We start from the raw sequence: 19,930 nt of genomic DNA, 5'->3' as shown, positions 1-19,930 counted from the left end.
TCAGTAAACGTTTCCTGAAGGATCGCATGAGTGCCACTTACCACGCCGTGTGAAAAGTGCCCATTTAGTGGTCTGTCTCCATCATTAAGTGTAAGCTACTTGAAGACAGTGACTGACTTTTGATAACCCTGTGTCTTCAGAATCCTGCTAAAAACCTAATACGTTGCTGGTGCTCAGTAAACCTTTGGTAAATAAATGGATAGGAGAATGTTGGGAGAATCTCTGCCCATTGTATCTCTGGCTTTGGGGACCAGAATAACAAAGTAAGAAGTTGGCCAGTTAAACGATGCTCAGATGCTTCAGAATCACTGTCATCTAAGCCAGGGGTCAACAAACCCAGCCCAAAGACCAGTCCTCACAGTGGCCTGCTTAAGCTGAGAATGGTTCTCACTGAGCTAAAGGGCCATAAAAAACAGAGATGGTATGTGGCCTGAATGGCCGACAGCATTTACCACCTGGTCCTGTATGGAAGAAGCTGGCCAGCTCCGGAGGAGCTGTTCCCTTTGCCTTCCCCAGTGCAGAACTGCAGGAATAGCTCATTCTCTGAGCATGCTCCCCACTCTGATGCTCCAGGGAGGAAGAGGCTAAGTGGTGTTAAACTGATTAATTGGGTTAACCCAAGCCCTGAAGATGCTGACCTTGGCTGAACTCATGGGGCCCAAGCCTTGTTGCCCAGCAGAACTTGGGTAACCCTCACCAGCGCCCCCCGGTGATGCAGCACTGTGCCACTGCAGGTGGCTTCTGAGGTCGGTGTCTTCACGGGGCTGCTGTGGGCTGAGCTGCAAATGGAAGAGCAGCCCGGCGCCTTGCTCTCATTTCAGATAGAGATCTGCACTGGGGCCATGTTCATGAGGCTGGTCCTGGGCTTGGATATTTACCTGGTCACCATAGTCCTGCTGACAATTACTGGCATTTATACCATCACAGGTGAGGCTACTCTAACCATCCAGGTATTTATGTTAACACAAAAGCTCTGCCTCCTAGGGGAGTCCTGGTAGACACTGAGGCAGGGGTCTTCAGCTTTTACATTTTCCTTAAGTCTGTAGAGCACATTGCTGAGGCCTGGTGGGGGAGGGTGGCGCAAATAGTAAAAATAATCAAGGCTGGAGTGCCAAAGTGGAGCCCTCCCCGTAGAAATCAGGTTGGGCAGGTGGGGCTTTCTGACTGACAGGGTCAGCAGTGGGGCCGTTTTAGGTGGTATTAGGCCAGATACAGCAGGCTGCTCGGTAAAAGAATGGAACCTGGCTGGTGTGGTTTTAGTGGATTGAGTGCTGACCTGTGAACCGAAAGGTCACTGGTTCAATTCCCAGTCAGGGCACATGCCCGGGTTATTGTCCAGGACCCCAGTTGGGAGTGTGTGAGAGGCAACCAATTGATGTTTCTCTTGCACATCAATGTTTTTCTCCCTCTCTTTGTCCCTCCTTTACCCTCTCTCTAAAATAAGTAAATAAAATCTTTTTTTTAAAAAGAACCCAGCAAAAGATTATGAAGGAGATAAAAGAGAGAAAACAGGGTGTACCAAGACCAAGCAGCTGTAGTTGTCAGACCACTGAGTTAAAGGGACAGACGGTGAAAATGTGCAGACCTGGAGGAAACAGGAGTGTAGAACAGGATGCCAGAGCAGCGTTCAGCAGAAAGAGTCAAATGTGTTTCCCTTCCTCTTCCTCCTGCCTCTTCAGGTGGTTTTGCAGCTGTGGTGTATACGGATACCGTGCATGCTGGCGTTATAATTCTGGGATCAATCTCGCTGATGGGCTTTGGTAAGTAAACCTTGAGAGGATTGGGTGCTGTGGATGGTATCTTTGAATCGGGTTGCTGCCTGGAGCCACTTCAGCACCTTCATCTTGCCGATGAGGAGACCGAGGCCCCCAGAACCCAAGAGCGTCACCTAAGGTCGTGCTGAAAATCAGGGAGGACACTTCTGCTTAATGAGAAGAAAGGAGTCCAGGGGTTAGAGTGGCGATGACAGGCTCCCTCGCTTTGGAACAGTAGTCCAGGGTGGTCCACCACTCCCATCCCCGCCTCTGCCATGCTCTCCCTGGGCAGCTCGAAGCCCCTCTGCTTTGCGTCCACTCAGTCAGGCCCGTCTGGCAGCGTCAACGGAAGACCCTGCCCCAGAGGTGTGATTCTGTGAGCATTCTGTCTTTCCCCTCCGGCCCTGCACCAACTGCCACACAACTTACTTTTCTCTGCACACCTCGAGTGTCCATCACATGGGTAAATCATACTTCCCAGGTTCAGGACTCCTTAAGAACCAGAGCCATTGTATCCCTCATGCAGTGCAGTGTGAGGCACACAGTGGGTTATTCATTCATCAAAAAAAAGGGGGCGGGGTTATAAAGGGAAATTGGGAAATAGAAGGACAAGATAAGAATGCAACAAATTACTAAGCAATAAGAATGAGAACAGTAGCTGGGATGCACTGGGTGTCAGGCCCCATGCAGGCACTCATCTGCGCTGCCTCTTCAACCAGCACCAGCGCCGTGAGGCATAACCGCTGTCGTTATCCCCACTTTACACGTGTGGAGGCTGAGGCTCAGCCAAGTAACTCGCGTGCAAGACTCACCAAGAGCAGAGCCAGAACCGGTCTCTCGGACCCCAAAGCCCAGCACGTGAACGTCCGTATTGCAGTGCCTGTCACGGCAAGCACTCTTACCTCCAGACGGAAGTCTCCTTCCACCAGCTAGGGCAGGAGTGCGGCTTCAGGAAGTCGGTGTTCCCACTGCTCGGCGGGCAAGAGATCAGTCTTGCAGAAACCTAGAAGGAGAAGGTCTTGGCCCAGGCAGTGAAAAAATACTGAAGTGACATGTGAGTGCAGTGGAAGGGTTATGGTTTCATGGATCTCCTTGCTGTGCCGCATGCAGTGAGGACAGATAGAGTCGAACAGAACACACAGTCCCCTGTCTTATTGCTCAGTGAGCGTTGTGCACCCTGAAGTACATTCGGCGCGGTGTTGCTGGGGAGCAAAGCGCACGCTGAGCGTGACCCAAGGAAGTCTTTAATGAGCTGAGAAGCGGTGGCTGGTCTGAGTGACAGAACTACAGCTAAAACACACGAAGCCATTGTGTTGATCGTGTGCTGGTGTTAAACATCGACACTTTTCTTACCTCCCCCGAGGACATGCTTGCTGATTTTAGAGAGAGGGGAAGGGGGGGGAGAGAGGGAGAGAAACATCGGTCGGTTGCCTCCTGTACGCGCCCCGGCCGGGGACCGAACCTGCAACCTAAGCATGTGCCCTGACCAGGGATCGAACCTATGACCCTTTGGTTTACAGGACAATGCTCCCACCAATTGAGCCCACCAGCCAGGGCAACATGAACATTTTTCAAACCAGCCAAGGCCTCCCCAATAGTTGAAGATGACATCAGTTAAACTTTAGGAGTGGGTAGGATATTCCATTTAATGTTAGCAATATTTCTAAATAGTTGTATTTTCTTTACTGTTACAGACTGAATGTCTGTGTCCCTCCAAAGTTCATATGTTGAAATCCTAACCCCCAATGTGACGGTATTAAAAGGTGGGGCCTTCGGGGGGCTCTGCCCTCATGAATAGCATTAACGCCTTTATAATAGAAACCCCGGAGAGCTCCTTCTCCCCTTCCACCCTGTGAGGACACGGTGGGTGGAAAGAAGGCTGTACGTGAACCAGGAAGTGCACACTCACCAGACAGCCAATTGGCCAGCACCTGGTCTTGGACTTCCCCGCCTCCAGAACTGTGGGAAGTAAATATTTGTTGTTTATAAGCCACCTAATCTATGGTGTTTTATTAGAGCAACCTGAACAAACTAAGACATTTTCTCAGAAATTTAATGGGATTTTTTATTGAAGTATTCATGTTTGTTCTTTTGATAAGTAAACTATTATAACGTAATGGAATAATTGTTTTCTTTTAAAAATACACGAGAACTTGTACATCCAAATGAGTACTGTCCTTCAGACTGGTCACCATGGGAACCCATGGCAATTTCATTTCTCATTTTCAGGTAATATATACACAAGCTAAACAAACAAAAGAGGCCACAGCAAAGCCCTCATTGCCCTCAGCGTCTCAGCCTGAGCCCCACACAAGCAGTATTACAAGCTTGCGTATAGCCTTCCAGAGATACTCCTCACACATACAAACATTTTTAATCATTGAGATATACATTTGAATAGAATCAAAACAAAATTTTGTGCCTGTTTTTCCACCACTGGTACTGTATCATAGGCAAATTTCTGTATCAGTGAATGGAGATCATCAATAAACTATTTATTGGGAAGTGCGCAAGTCTGAGTGTGTAGCGATATCAAAGATGATCGCATAAACCCACTCTGGTAACCAGCACCCAGACACTTTCTGACTAGCTGAGCGTGGGTCTCAAACCCACTCTGTCAGTCATTGCCCAGGGCACAGGGAGCATGGGTCAGGCCTGGGTCACATACCAGACTGGAGTGGCAGACAGCTTGATGAGGCCCATCTACAGCCACAGAGTGTGAAATGCCACTGGAAAGGGGGCTTCTCCCACCAGACGCAGGCGCAGGGGTTTCCAGGCACACAGCCCCAGATGCCCACTGTCCTTCTCTGTGGGAAAGATGGTGTCTTTTCACAGGCACAGACGGTCTTGACGGCCTGTCAGTCCGTCGCACTTTATAGATTAGACAGTTCATCAAACTGAGTCTGTCTTTGCAATCTTGCTTCTTCAGACAAGTGTTGTTATACATTTACGGTACTGATGAGTTTCGTGTTGTTTTGAAGCCTTTAAGGAAGTGGGAGGATACCAGGAGCTACTGCATAAATACTTAAATGCTAAGCCAAGCATAATCCGGGAAGGAAACTGGACTGCCGTGCCAGAGTGCTACCTCCCTCGCCCGGATTCTTTCCACATCTTCCGAGACCCCGTCACTGGAGACATCCCCTGGCCTGGAATCATCTTCGGCCTCCCCATCCTCTCCTTGTACTACTGGTGCACCGACCAGGTAATGAGCCCCGTCGCGGCTGAGCGACCGCCCGTGGGCCGCTGGCCCCTGGTGGATCCCAGGCTGCACCGCAGAGGGCCAGTTGCACTGGGCGGTCAGGTGCCCCCGCCGATATTTATGTACTGCCTAAATAACTTTGCGTGAAATTCTGCTTAAAAGGAATTTCTCCCACAGGCCCATCTATAACACATCAGCTATTTTCATTTTTTCCTTCACTATCACTGTTGAAAACACAGTTTTGGGGGACGTGAAAAATAAGTCAGTTCTCCTCAACTGAGTCAATAAATTAAATGCAACCAATCAGTATTTCAGTTGGAGGTTTTAAGGACTCAAACTTATTCTAAAAACTATGTGGCTCTGTCGCAATGGTAGATTATTACATAAAGTGTGAAATATTCATACAGTGAAAAGGAAATAAGAAAGTACAGCTGCATGTAGTAACACTGATAAGTCTTCAAAGCGTGATTCCAGACTCTGAAGGCTGGGTCCCATGGGACCATGTCTGCATAGAGTTTAACACAGCCAAGGCTAAGTCATGGTGTCCAGGTGTTTAAATGAAATGGCAGAAATTGGAAAGACAAGCAAGGAAGAAATAAACTAGTCATGCGAGTGGCAATTTCTAGAGTAAGGGAAGGGGCTGAGGTTTAACGGGGGCATACATCACAGCTGCCAGAAAGTGGAAACTGCCCCCGTACCCGTCCACAAAGGAGTGAGAGACAGGATGCACACCCAGGCCTTGGGCTGCCATTCGGTCGTCAAGGCACGGAGTGTGGGTGCGGGCCACAACCTGGGTGGGTCTGGAAACATTACACAGAGTGAAAGAAGCTGGACGTGAAAAGCCACCCGTTACATGGTTCTTTTTACCTGAAGTATCCAGAATGGGCAAATCCATAGAGAGAAATCCGATGAGTGCTTGCCAGCGGGCGGGGGAGGCGGAATGGAGGGTGACTATTAATGCACGCAGGCATTTTCCCGGGGTGAGGAAAACTCTGGATCTAGAGAGAGGCGGCAGCTGTCCAATGCCGGGCTGCACAGTGCTCCAGAGCTGTTCCCTGTCGATGGTTTGTTACGTGCGAAGTGAGTTCCGTGTCTTTTGTGGTGTGTGCAAGAGCCACGCAGGGAGTTCCAGGGCCTTTGGTCCCTTGATTTGGGTGGCGGTTACAGGGTTATGCTCTGTCGCATGCTACAGTGGACTTCCATGTGTTGTAGCAAAATTTTAAAAGTTTAGACATTTTGTGGAAGAAAAAAAATACCACATACAGCTAACCCCAGTTTGAAAATGAAGAACAAAGGCGGAGAACTTGCCCAACCAGATATTTGAAAATCTACAAAGTAGCTGTAATAAAAAGATTGAAATTTCCCAGAATAGACACATGGCCTAAGGCAACAGAATGAAAATCTCAGAGACAGACTCTGTACTCCTAGGAATTTAATATATATTCAAGGAGGCTCTGCTAATCGTTGGGGAGACGCCTGCTCTTTGATGCTGTTAGGAAAACCAGCTTGCTCTTTGGAGTGACAAAACTTCGTCCCTACCTGGCCCGTAGACAAGGTGGACCTCGGACAGACTAAAGACTGAAGTGTGCAGGGTGACACTACACAACTAAGGGACGGTCATGTCAGAGAACATTTTTGAGACAGGGAAGTATAAATCATAACAATTTGATCACATTAGGGACTTTTTAACAGAGAATACCATGGACAAAGTTGACAGGTGACAGATTAGAGAAGTGCATTAGAAATGTTGATAATGAACAAGAGAATAATGGAAAATCCACGAGAAAAAGGAGCCCCAACAGAACTGTGGAGAAAAAACAGTGACAGGCAACGTGTGGAAAGGGAAATGCAGACAAACGGAACTGCGAATGAGCGCAACCCCCAGCAGCACTGGGGGAGTGCAGTTCCAATCCACCCGGAGACTGGCAAGAGTTGGAAAGCCTGCTAATGCCCAGCGCTGGAGAGGGTGCGGATGTGCGGAAGCCCCCGTGCACTTCCGGGGGAGCGTGGGCCGGTGCCGTCCCGAAGGGTAATCTGGCAGTGTTTAATAAAATTAAGTGCATTGCGCTCCGTGACCCAGCAACAGTGTTCCTCAGCATCTGCCTAAACAGGCCTCGTGCGAGTTCACAGGTGCCGAGTGTGAGATGCTGACTGAAGCGCTGATTTTGCTGTCACCTGAAGCGGACAGACGAGGCGGGCGCGGGCACTGCTGCGGAGCCCCACACGGCAGCGAGAAGCAGTGGGCTCGCTGGACACACAGCGACACTGACAGGCCTTCGGAACGTGCTGCGTGGAGGGACAGGACCCCCAGTGAGACCGCGAGCTCGGTACGTGGGTGTTCTCTGCAACGCAGCTGTAACTTCGTAATTTGTCTTCTTTCCCTACTACTGATTATGGGTTTTAATTATGCTACTTAACTTCTATCTAGTTTTCTATCCAATTTCTTCTGTGACCATAACTTTAAAAGCTGCCCCTGGGTTTCTACTTCTTACAATGGGTCAACTAGATTTCCCAAACGATCTCCCAGTACAGAACGCCTAGGAACGCTGAGCAAAATTCAACAAACATCATTCTCTGATCACAGAGGAGCTCATGGGAAAGGAAGAAAAGCCCAGAGGCCCAAAACAAAGAATTGAAATCAAGAGAGCTTCGCTGGCACCGACAGTGCCCAGACCTCTCTGGCTCTCAAAGGCGTAAAAGCCCAGGTCAGAGCAGGAGAAGGGCCTCGAGCTGCCGAGGGGTAAAGAGTTAGCCCTCCATGCAGAACTTGGATTCTCGGAAGGCTGTACCCTCCCTGCAGAGGTAGACTGGGGGAAAAATCTGCCCACCGGCAAGGAGAAACGACTGCAAAAAGAAGGTTTTAAAGTGCCTCGACCTGAGTTCCAGAAAGAGGAAAAAAGGCTCCTCTGAGACTTCGTAACGGCAGGCTTGCCTTCCTTGTACGTTTGGATTTTTAATTTACTTTATATGGTCGGAGAAAACCCCATGGAAGAAACAGACATGAGCTCACCCAAAACTCATTACACACCGATGTAGCATGAGCAACAGCAAATTCTCTCTGGAGAAACGCCTTCCAACCAAGGTTCGACAGGATTCCTATAAAGAAATGCCCGCTCACCATGAGCCCCCAGCCCAAATTAGAAAACATGACAGAATCAAGCCACCTCGAGCAAGAAACAGCAGAATTAGTACCCTACACTTCAGAAAATCGAAATATTAAATAATCGAATACAAAATAAGCGTTTAAAGAAATAAAAGTGGAATTGAAAACTTAATACAGTTCTATCAAAAAAAAGAACAGATTTGAAAACTCAAACTCAGAAATGAAGTATGTACTTATTGAAATGTAAAACTCAGTAACTGTTAAAATAGCAGATTAAAGACAGTTGAAGGGAAAAAATTTTTTAGTAATCTGAAAGAGAAAACTGAAGAAATTGCCCAGAAAGCACAAAACACACAGCGGGAAGGAGAACTGGCGTGACAGAAAAGATAGAATGAGAATTAAAAGACAATTCGCTGGTGTTCCAAAAGAAAAGAAACAAGCGGTATCTCAAGCAGAGTGCTGAGAATGTCAGTCGTGGAAATAGCAGGAACCATCAAAGTCAGGAATCCCCGCGAATCTCAAGCAGAAATAATTCAAACCTTCACACACAGTTACATCATAATGAAAGTTCAGAACATCAAAGACAAGAAGACGATTTTGAAAGCCTCCTGGGAGGAAAGATTACCTGGACTTACAAAGGAAGACAGTTACACTGGCAACAGACTTCTCAGTAGCAACAGCGTAGCCCAAAGGTAGAGGAGCAAAATTTTCAAAGTTCTAGGGAAGGTCAAAACCAAGAGCCCAGGAAAGATGTTACTGTCCCTAAAGAGAGACTGAAAGATGAACGTGAAGAGAACGGAAGCACTGGAGAGCGAGGAGACACAGCAGCGATAATACCAGGCCCGTGGGCGACCCGAAAGCTTGGCTTTTCCGACTTGAGCCAAACAGGGCTGGCTGACTATTACATGGAAATTATGAATATAGGAGGGAAAACAGGACAAAACGAAAATATTGGAGCACGGTTTGGGGGTAAATCGAGCTACGGACTGTAAATTATTCAGAAAGGTGGGGATGGTGATTTTCTTTAGACCTGAAGTTGTTTCCACGTTACAATTTTGAGGGCAGTTGTTCAAAGCATCAAAGTAGAAGATAGAACTTCCTGCCTAGTGAAGAAAATGACACAAGAAGAAATTTTGATTTTTTAAAAAGGTAGGTAAGTTGACAGTGGGAAAATTGTCCATCTTTGTCCCACCGCCATTTTCAAACAATAATCCTTTTGCTGTACAGCAACTTCAGGTAGAAGTGCTTGAGACATTCCTACCCGGAATGATTTCGTGCCCTTATGATCTCCCCTCCTCAGAGCACGTGTACGGCCTTGCCCTGCTGCTTCACCTCCTCCCTGAGACACCGTGTCTTCTGTGCGCGGGGCTAAGCATAGACCGGGAAATGCAGCCTGACTGCCGCCCCCCCACCCGCTCTGCATGGACCCACGTTGGCCCCCAGGCCAGCTGCAGGATGCCCAGAGAGCCCCTGAGAAGCATACCTGTTACATGAGGCAGGACCACTTTTGGGTTCTTCCTCCTCCTATTAAAAGAACACATTAGGAAAATAAAGACGAAAATGAAAACCCCGCATTAACCGCTGTTAATTCTGCCACCCCAGGATGAGCCACTGTAATCCTGTGGGTTCACTCCTGTGGGCGTTTCCTGGTATAGTCGCAGTGTGTGTGCAGTGCTGCACCCGTGCCTTTTCGGGGCCACCGCACTGTGGGCCCGTTTGCACCGGAGTTAAATGGTCTCCCAGAATGTACCTGCAGTGCACCCACAACACCGAACTGTTTTGGATGCACTGGACCGTGTCTCTGTGTCTCCTTAAGTGCTTCTCCGCCTGCCGGCCGTGCTGCTCTGTTCGGCCTGAGTGCACATGGCGCCTTGCAGCAGGGGCTCCATGAAACGGGTCTCAAACATCCTCTGAAGGAGATTTTTGCATTTTAAAGGCCTATGCTGCTCCATTTACATTTAGATGAATGAAGTTGCTCCCAGTTCTGAAATGAATACTCATTTGCTGCCAGGGACCCACCTTCAATTTGACCGTGGTCACAGGGCTCTCTCCCTTCTACCCAGCAGCAATGGCCTGTGGCCTCTGGGAGGAAGTCTCGTCCTTGCCGGGGGAAAGATTGTAAGCACTGGGCCACCACGATGGGTGTAGAGTGCTAGCAGTGAGGCCAAGGTCATGCACGCCATCCATGTCCCCTCTGGCAGCTGGGCACTGAGCGAAGTGCGCTTACTGGTCACACGTCTCTCCGCTGGCCCTCAGTGCCCGGAGTCGGCTGGGTGATAGGGCTGAGCGGCTTGGCAGGAACCCACCAGAGGGCACGTCTGGCTGTGGTAGCAGGTCAGTTATTCTGTCTGTGCTGAGGCAGCCCGGGCTTTCTATACTCCGATAAAGCCATCGCCCCCCTCACCCATCTGTGTCTCCTGGCAGATTTTTGTCCAGCGGTGCCTGGCGGGGAAGAGCATGTCTCACGTGAAGGGCAGCTGTATCCTGTGCGGGTACCTGAAGCTGCTGCCCATGTTCAGTATCGTGATGCCCGGAATGATCAGCCGCATCCTGTACACAGGTAAGTTCTTGATTCCGACGTGTTCACCCCAGTGAACTCCTATCTTAGACATCTCGGTAGGTCTCCTACCGTGTACTGGTGCCACGGTGCCCAGACTGCTGCCCAGGGAGGTGATAGGTTTAAAGTAGGGATGCAGCTGAGCAGAAGTCTGGCAGAGACCATGGAGGTAGGTGGCAAGAGAGAGACTGCAGAGAGAGAAGTTCAGGCAGGGAAGAGCCGACCAGCGCTCCCTGCAGCCAGGGCCCAGTCTTCGCCGTGGCAGGAAGTCTGCGTTCCTCCCCTCGTATCCCAGGCAGCACTGGTGGGCCTGTGTGCCAGGTGCTGTGCTGGGGATCTGACAGATGTGGCCCTGCTCTCACAGCCCCAGAGGTGGCCTCTTGTGGCCTCATTGCACAGATGAGGCGTGTAGGAGGAGGAGCTCCACGTAACCCCCAGAGTAGGCCTGACACGGTAGCCCACTTCCTTTCCACTAAAAGCTGTGAAAAACATCCCCCTTCCCCTAAGTGAGCTATCAGTGCTGTGGATCCATCTCATTCCGTAGTCTTTCTAGCTGTGCTGTCCCCCAGGGTCCCGGGCTTGTTTATCCACTCAGCCTTTACGGAGCGTGTGCTCTGCCAGGTGCAGCCACTGGGACAGAGCCAGCAACCTGCATGCGAGCCTCCTGCTGCAGTGCTGGGTCGGGGCAGACAGAGTGTAAACCCCTCTTCCTGCTCAGTAACTGCAGGAGACATCTCTGACCCTAAATCATCTCTCAGTCTGCCCTGGACATATCTCTCTCTTTTTAATCCTATTTCCTTCCCAGTTTTTTTGTTTTTTTAAGATTTTATTGATTTATTTTTAGACAGAGGGGAAGGGAGGGAGAAAGGGATAGAAACATCAATGTGTGGTTGCTTCTCACACGCCCCCCACCGGGGACCTGGCCCAAAACCCAGGCTTGTGCTCTGACTGGGAATCGAACCAGTGACCCTTTGGTTCACAGGCCGGCGCTCAATCCACTGAGCCACACCAGCCAGGGCTCCTTTCCAGTTTTAATAGAAAGGAAGGAGTGTTCTGTTTCAACATTCCCACGTTCGGTCTTTGGCTGTCAGGCACCTCTGTTTGGGGTCTCAGAACTGGTACCTCCTCATCAAATAGAAAATGGGCCCCTGTGCTCCTCAGGACCCAAGAGTCACCTGGGCTTCGTGGCCCTGCCTCCCTGCCCCCACTCCATACTGTGGACCACCCTGCTCACTGTAGAACAGGACTGGGCAGAATTGCATGTATTTTAGACTCTAAAAGCTGCTAAGGGAGGGAGGCAAAGAGAGTGGGGCAGAGCTCTTCCCTATAGCTAGAGTGGGCCTCTGGGAAGCCAAACCAGCCTTCTGACCACGAAGTGAAAAGAGTTGATGGAATGCACTGGGGAGCGCCCTTGGGGTGGAAAAGGGCCCAGAACCACTTGTCCCTAATCCTCAGAAATGGCCACATTCACAGATCCATTTATACATGCCAAGTGTATAAAGCCAGAGAGCCATTTATCATGAAAGCTTGGCACTAGCCCATGTTCCTGGAAGAAGATGCTTTTTCAGTAACCTGAATGCTTCTGGCCCTAGGTTCTGGGTCTCTCCCCTGGCCAGAGCTGGGGGGCAAACACTGCCAAGGTGTGATTCCCTAAATGTGGCTTTCTGTGTAGGCCTCTGTGTTATGTGGGATTTTGTTTGAAAATGATGTGTACTTTTGGCTCCCCTGTCTTCTGAACTGGTGTCATACGCAGGGCATCAGGTGGCAAGATTGTCACCAGCAGCGCCAGGCCTCTATCCCACCAGCTCAGCAACCCCCATAGAAAGAGTGTTTCCCTTCCCAGTACTTCCCACAGAAATCCCACATGAGTCCTAGCAAACGCACTTGGGTGATAAGGACTTGTCCTGAGACCAAGGAGAAGGCATGTCCAGAGTGGCCAGGCCTGCTCCTGGGCCCCTCGCAAACCGGGCCGAGTCAGACTGAGGCTCTGTTTCCCAAGGCAGGAGGAGCCAAGAGAGGGCAGGAGGGAGGGAGGGTCGCTGCAGCTGCCACTTGAGTTTTCACACCCCTTCTCCAGATGTTTGGTAACCCCTTCTCAAGCTAGGTAGCTGTCCCCAGGAAAAGAGCTTGATTTACCCAGAAGCCTAGGTAGAACCTTGTCTCTTTCCAGTCTATGTGGATTTGTTGTTTTTTCTTTTTTTTTAAGTATATTTTATGCTATTACAGTTTTCCCAATTTTTCCCCCTTTATCCCCGTTCCACCCTCCACCCCCCAACCCTCCAGCATTCCCCCCCTCAGTTCATGTCCATGGGTCGCACATGTAAGTTCTTTGGCTTCTCTGTTTCCCATACTGTTCTTCACCTCCTCCTGTCTATCTTATGCCCACCAATTATGCTTCTTATTCCCTTTACATTTCCCAACCGCCGCCCCCCCCCCCCACCGTTCTCCCTTCCTCCTCCCCACTGAAAACCCTCCATGTGATCTCCATTTCTCTGGTTCTGTTCCTGTTCTAGTTGTTTGCTAAGTTTTTGTTTTCAGGGTTTTTGTTTTTTAGGTTCAGTTGTTGATAGTTGTGAGTTTGTTGTCATTTTACTGTTCATAGTTTTTGATCTTCTTCTATTTCTTAGATAAGTCCCTTTAACCTTTCATATAATAGGGGCTTGGGGATGATGAACTCCTGTAACTCGACCTTATCTGGGAAGCACTTTATGTTGTTGTTTTTTCTCATATGGTAACTTTATATCCTTTATTTAGGCTCCTGAAGGGTACATCACATTCCCTCCCTTTACTTCCCTTTATCTAAAATGTCTTCCCAAATATTCTAAAATAGCACCCCTACCAGGGCTAAGGGAGGAAGGTTATGGGTCGTTCACACATCCGCATGTGGATAAATAACCCGTTTGCGTTCCCAACAAGTAGCTGGGATCATCAAGACTGGTCGAGGCCATGGGGCTTGTTTCGGGTCGAGCAGTGAGTTGATAGAATTGTCAACTCAGTCGACTCCTCAGTGCCTAACTCAGTGTTTGCATCCACCCCAAGCTCCTCTCAGGTGTGTATGGGATCATGAGTTGGAGCAGTCGCCAGTAGACTGAGAACCTACCAAGTTAGGAATCTACAGTTCCTCTTTGCATCCCTTTCCCTGAGCTCAGACTCCAGAGCTCCAAGGCCAACGTGTTGGTGTGATTGTATCCCTCTTTGCAGACAAAGTGGCCTGCGTCACACCTTCCGAATGTGAAAAGCACTGTGGTGCCAGAACTACTTGCAGCCCCATCGCCTACCCAGTGCTGATAGTAGGGCTGCTGCCCAAAGGTAAGAAATGGACCCCGCCATCGCCATCGAAGGCTGTAGAAACCCCGATCTCTGTCCCCATTGACGCCTGTGCCCTCGGGCTGTGAGAGCTTATCCACCAGTCTGCCCGCCCTTCTGGGTGGAAATGTGGGCTGTAGAGTGGGAGTTAGTTGCATAAAGGAAATCTTTCATGGCTTGAGGGAACGTGCTGGACCTCCTCCCTCTTCATTCCTCACAAGCTCACACTCTGTGCTTGAGATTTGCATAGTCCGCTTCCCTGGCTTAGCTCACACCTTGGCGCCTTCATTCCACAGGTGGGCTCCACACTGCGCTAGACAGAGTCCTAAGCCACGAGAGTGCAGAGATGGGAGAAACCTAGCGCTGCTCTCAAAGAGCTCCCAGCTACTGGGATGGGCAAGGAGACGGGCAGTTCGACCGACAGGGAGGTGGCTTTCACTGCGAGATGACAGTGAGCCTGTGCGTGCATCTTAGCTGCACGCAAAGCCCCGTGGAAATGCCCACCGAAGTACATTGTTTTTCATTTCCATATTAGCTCTGCAGATCAATAGGCTGGAAAAGTTGAGACTTTTCCGTGAAATACAACACAGACGGAATCTGAGTGAGGGAAATGCTAACCATCCCGCAGTTCAGGAAGGCAGTTGTCCAGGTTCCCATCTGAGCCCGTCTTCAAGGGCCGTGGGTGAGAGTGGGCTGTAGGGCACCTGAAGGAAGGCAAATCCAAGGACAGTAGTATTTGCCTGGCCCGAGCATCCCGAGTAGCCCGGTAAATATCGTGGGGGCCTTGCTGCGGTGGACCTGCAGTTCAGAGCCTGGTCCCCCTCAGGCTCTCCCAACAGAGCAGAGCCCCTGCCACGTGAGAATACTACTGGATTGTTATGCTCATAGCTAATATTTGTTGAGCGCTCGCTCTGTATTGGGAATTGTGTTAACCCCTCTACTTCATTTGTCTCAATCTTCACTACAGCCTGTGGTACGTACTTTTATGCCCAGGTTACAGATGAGGGCACGGAGGCACAAGGAACAGCATCACGTGCCTGCAGCCTGCACTTTATCTGAGCCTCTGGCTCCTCATCTGTGAAGTGGTGAGGGAGGGGGCACGGTCTCCCTCTCCCAGGGCGGGAGGGCTGACTGCGTGGGCTAATGCCTTAGGGAATGTTCAGGCACAAAGTAACACTCAGGAGACCCTAGCTCCCATTATTATATAGAGACGGAGCAGGAAACTAGTAAGTCTGGTCACAAAGCAAGGGCAAATGTAATGCGTTAATCTGTCTTAGATGGAATCTCACTCCAAATAAAATTTGCATACTTTGTAGGAGAAAATTTCGTGTATAGAAAAGTTTTTTAGGAGGCCTCAGGCACCTCCTAATGTGGACAAAGAGCTGGAAGCCCAGGAAACGCCCCTTCTCTTCCAGGCGCGCGTGGCTTGATGCTGTCCACCCTGTGGGCCTCTGTCATGTCCTCCCTGACGTCCATCTTCAACAGTGCCAGCGCCCTGTTCACGCTGGACATCTACACCCAGATACGGCCCATGGCCACGGAAAAGGAGCTCATGGTAACAGGAAGGTGAAGGATCCCTCTGATCACATTAGTCACTGCTGTGAACGAAACGATGACCCCAGGGTTACCACGTGAAGAATTTAGGCTCTAATACTGGATACGGCGTTATCCTGTCTGTATACAATGTGGCTACAGTTGTCACCCCCATTTTGCAATGAAGATGCGTTGCTTTCATAATCACATAGAAAATGATTTTCATTTGGGAAAAATTAACTAATTGCAGCCATCAAAATGAGCATAGTTTACCCTTCCCCAAAATAGTCCTTGGGAGGAAAGTTACATGCAGAATCTCATTATCTTGTTTTGCCCTCATGACAGCCTCAAAGGTAAGTTTACTGCTCTTGTTCTCTTTGGAAACGTGGGGGGAAGTGGCTGAGAGAAGGGAACTGGTCTAGCCGAGGCCACACAGTAAGTAGGAGAATTTGTCTGCCTCGGGGATATTAACCACGATGCCACACAGCACCATGCAAGCCCTGGAGCGGGGAACACAAACGTATGTGAAACGTGGTCCCTGCCTGTATTCCGTAGGGCTTCACGTCCGCTGCCCTTGGACCACGGCCAGCCTGCCCACGTTCAAGGTGACCCGCATTGTGTCTGTGTGCTTCCTTTGTCTTGCATCAAGGAGCACGTCTCATCTATTGTATCCCTTTAAACCCTGCTTTTGAGGTTGAAAAGCACTTTTCTGAGAACTTTTAAGAAACAAGTACTGCTTTTACTTAAATTTTTAGATAGAGAGAAAAGGAAGACTTAAATTCTTTTTATGAAACTCAAGGTATTGATGCCAAAACCTAACAAATGTAGCACAGAAAAAAATTAAAACTAAAGACTAATCTCACTTTTAAATACCAATGCAAAGTTATAAATAAAATAATAGACACAAATTCAACAATACATTAAAAGAATGTTAAAATAATATCTCATTACCAACTGTGATTTTTTCCAGAAATAAAAGAATGGTTCAATATTAGGAAATGTAGTAATATAACTCAACATACCAATAAATCAAATAGAAAAATCGGGTCTCTATTCATAGATGATGGAAAGGTATTTGGCAAAGCGGGTGTCTTTCAACGTGATAAAACGTATCATCTAAAAGCGTACGTGACACTTAATGGAAAACCTGGAAAGGAGCAAGTCAAGAGTGCCCCCTTACAATTACATTTATGCTAATGTATCTGTTTAAAACTGTACTTACTAAAAGTAGACCCACAGGTGAGGTTAGCAGACAAGGACTTTAAAATATCCACGATTAATACGTACAAGAAGAGGGAAAGATATACAAAAATTAATGAAAAATTTGAGAGCTTCATGAGCGAATTAGAGTTTATAAAAGGATTTTAAAGACGTTCAGAATTGGAAAGCAGATACCCGAAGTTAAGAGCTCGGTGGGTAGGTTACAAATGACTAGGCACGGCAGCCCAGTCGGTGGGCCGGGGGTGGGACAGCTGCCAACGCCCTCACTGAAGCGCAGAGAGGAGAGGAAAAGGTGCGTGTGGACCACGACCATAACCACAGAAAGAGAGGAGTGGTCAGGCAGAAGAAATTTGGAAATGATAATGTTCAAGAATTTTCCAAAACTGATTTACAACTAACTATTCAGAGATTTGAGAAGTTCAATAAATTGCAAGCAAGATAAATACAAAAGAAACCATACCTAGACAACATTTTAGTAAAACTGCTGAAAACGAAAGATAAAGAGAAAATCTTTAAGTAGCCAGAGAAGCTAAATTACATTGCCTTCAAAAGAGTAGCAAAGAGACAGCAAAATTTTCAACAGAAATTATAAAAGCCACAAAACAACAAAATGACATATTCAAGTGCTAGTAAAAAAAACCCCGCCAACCTAGAATTCATTACCCATCAAAAATAGTCTCCAAAAGAAAGATGAAATAAGTATATTTTCAGGTAAATGCAAGTTGAAAGAACTGATTACATTAGACTTTCATGGTAAGAAATACCAAAGCAGGGTCTTCAGGCTGAAGGAAAACAACCCAGATAGAAGAATTGAACTTCAGGGAAAAAATAAAGGGCCTCAGGAAGGGTAAATATGTGGGAAATATAAATGAGTATTGTCTATTGAGACATCAAATAAGAAAAAATGTCTATGGGATTTATCACATGGAAGCGAAATGTATGGTAACAATAGGTCAAATGAGAAGAAACGAAGCGGGACTTAGGAGCTCGTTCCAGGGTTATCTGGGACGGAGTAACAGTGAACCTTGCACCACGACTTGTCCGGGGTGCAGGTAATGCCGAGAGCATGGTACACCCGGCTGTGTGTGACCTCTAGACTGAGCAATAAACGTTCGAGAATGTTTAACTAGCAAGTCAATAGAAGCAAAATGTGGAGTAACTAATACCATACTTGACTATCACAAAAGGTCTTTAAAAAGGGATAGAAAGAACATGAAAGATGTGTTAAATAGAATACAAACAATGCAATGGCACATATAAACCCAAATAGATCAGTCATCTCATGAAATGTCAGTGGACTAAATACCTGAGTTAAAAGGTTAAGTTTATCAGACTATTTTTTTAAACCAACTATATGCTGCTTAGAAGAGACACTGTTTTTACAGTTTTACTGAAATAGAGTTGACATATAACATTGTATAAGTTTAAGGTGTACAACATGATTTTACATACGTATATACTGTGAACCAACTATAGAAGTTTAGTTAATACTCATCACCTCATATGACTACAAGTTTTTTCTTTTTTTCTTTTTGTTAAAGATTTTATTTATTTATTTTTAGATAGGGGAAGGGAGGGAGAAAGAGAGAGGGGGAAACATCTATGTGTGGTTGCTTCTCAAGCACCCCCTACTGGGGACCTGGCCCACAACTCAGGCATGCGCCCTGACTGAGAATCGAACCAGCAACCCTTTGCTTCACAGGCCAGTGCTCAATCCACTGAGCCACAACAGCCAGGGCTACAACTTTTTTCTTGAGATAAGAACTTTTAAGATCTAATCTTTTAGCAATTTTTGATTATATAATATAGTATTTTTAGCAGTAATCAACATGCTGTACATTATATTCCCAGAACTTACTTATCTTATAACTGAAAGTCTGTACCTTTTGACCATCTTCATATATTTCCCTTACTCCAGCCCCACCTCCCACCTCTGGCAACCACAAATCTGCTCTTTGTTCCTATGAGTCAATTTTTTAGATTCCACATATAAGTGAAAGCATATGGTATTTGTCTTTTTCTGTGTGACTTATTTCACTTAGCATAATGCTCTCTAGGTCCATCCCTGCTGTCGCAAATGGCATGATTTCCTTCTTTCTTTGACTCAGTAATGTACTGTGTGTATAATACCTTACTTTCTTTATCCATTCATCTGTCAATGGGTACTTAGGTTATTTCCACATCTTAGCTATTGTGAATAATGCTGTGGTGAACATGGGGGTGCAGATAGTGATCTCTATCTCTTCAAGATAGTGATCGTTAGACCCCAGCCAGGTAGCTCAGCTGGTTAGAGCACTGTCCCAATACGCCAAGGTTGTGGGTTCAGTCCCCGGTGAGGGCACACACACAGGAGACAACCAATGAATGCATAACTAAATGGAACAACAAATTGACTTCTCTCTCTCTTCTCTCTTCCTCTCCCTCTCTCAAATCAATAAATAAAAAATTTTTAAAGATAGTGATTGTTTTCTTCAGATATATGCCCAGAGTGGAATTGCTGGATCATGTGGTAATTCTAGTTTCACTTTTTTGACTAGTGATACTGAGCATTTTTTCATGTACCAATTGGCCATCTGAATATCTTCTTCGGAAAAATGTCTGTCAGGTCCTTTCCCATTTTAATTGGATGATTTGGTTTTTTGCTATTTAATTGTATGAGTTCCTTATAATTTTGGATTTTGACCCCTTTTCAGATGTGTTCTTATTTGCAAACATTTTCTCCCTTTCTATAGGTTGCCTTTTCATTTTGTTGATTGTTTCTTTCTCTGTACAAAACCCTTTTAGTTTGACATAATCTGAATTACACTTGTTTGTTATCGCTTTTGTTTACTTGTGTTCTTGGTGTTATATCAAAAAAAAATTGCCAAAACCAATGTGAAGCAATTTTTTCTCTGTATTTTCTTCGGGGGGGCTTACAGTTTTGTGTCTTATATTTAAATCTTTAATCTATTTTAAATTAGTTTTCGTGAAGGTTGTAAGAGAGAGGTCCGGTTTCATTCCTCTGCATGTGAATACCCCATCTCTCCAGCACCATTCATTGAAGACCTTCTTTTCTCCACTAAGTACCTCGACTCTTGTTTCGCACGCTGGTTGACGGTGCATGAATGGGTCTGTTTCTGGGCTCTCAGTTCTGTCCCACGGGTCCATGGGTCTGCTTTTGTGCCGGCACCACGCTGTTTTGATTAACTTTTGTTAATCTTTCATCTTTCGTTGTCGTTGTCATATATTTTTATGTCTATGTACATAATATACCCCAC

At 47.2% G+C, this 19,930-nt stretch overlaps 1 protein-coding gene across 5 annotated transcripts in view; it reads left to right on the top strand.

Moving 5' to 3' along the window:
• LOC112310392 (sodium/glucose cotransporter 1) overlaps positions 1-19,930 on the top strand; it is a 60,539-nt gene that overhangs the window by 31,650 nt on the left and 8,959 nt on the right. For 3 of the 5 annotated variants that reach the window (XM_053928329.2, XM_053928331.1, XM_053928330.2), the window contains 6 exons: positions 822-927; positions 1,680-1,760; positions 4,736-4,956; positions 10,481-10,616; positions 13,815-13,922; positions 15,335-15,485. In XM_053928329.2, the coding sequence (XP_053784304.1) occupies positions 822-927; positions 1,680-1,760; positions 4,736-4,956; positions 10,481-10,616; positions 13,815-13,922; positions 15,335-15,485 (803 nt within the window). Of the gene's footprint in view, positions 1-821; positions 928-1,679; positions 1,761-4,735; positions 4,957-7,049; positions 7,281-10,480; positions 10,617-13,814; positions 13,923-15,334; positions 15,486-19,930 lie in introns of all 5 variants that reach the window. The other 2 variants (XR_008427324.1, XM_045200808.3) reach the window with 2 other exon arrangements.

This window comes from Desmodus rotundus, chromosome 7 (genome assembly GCF_022682495.2).
Source record: "Desmodus rotundus isolate HL8 chromosome 7, HLdesRot8A.1, whole genome shotgun sequence".
Classification (NCBI taxonomy): domain Eukaryota; kingdom Metazoa; phylum Chordata; class Mammalia; order Chiroptera; family Phyllostomidae; genus Desmodus; species Desmodus rotundus.
This window is presented reverse-complemented; position numbering and strand designations above follow the sequence as displayed.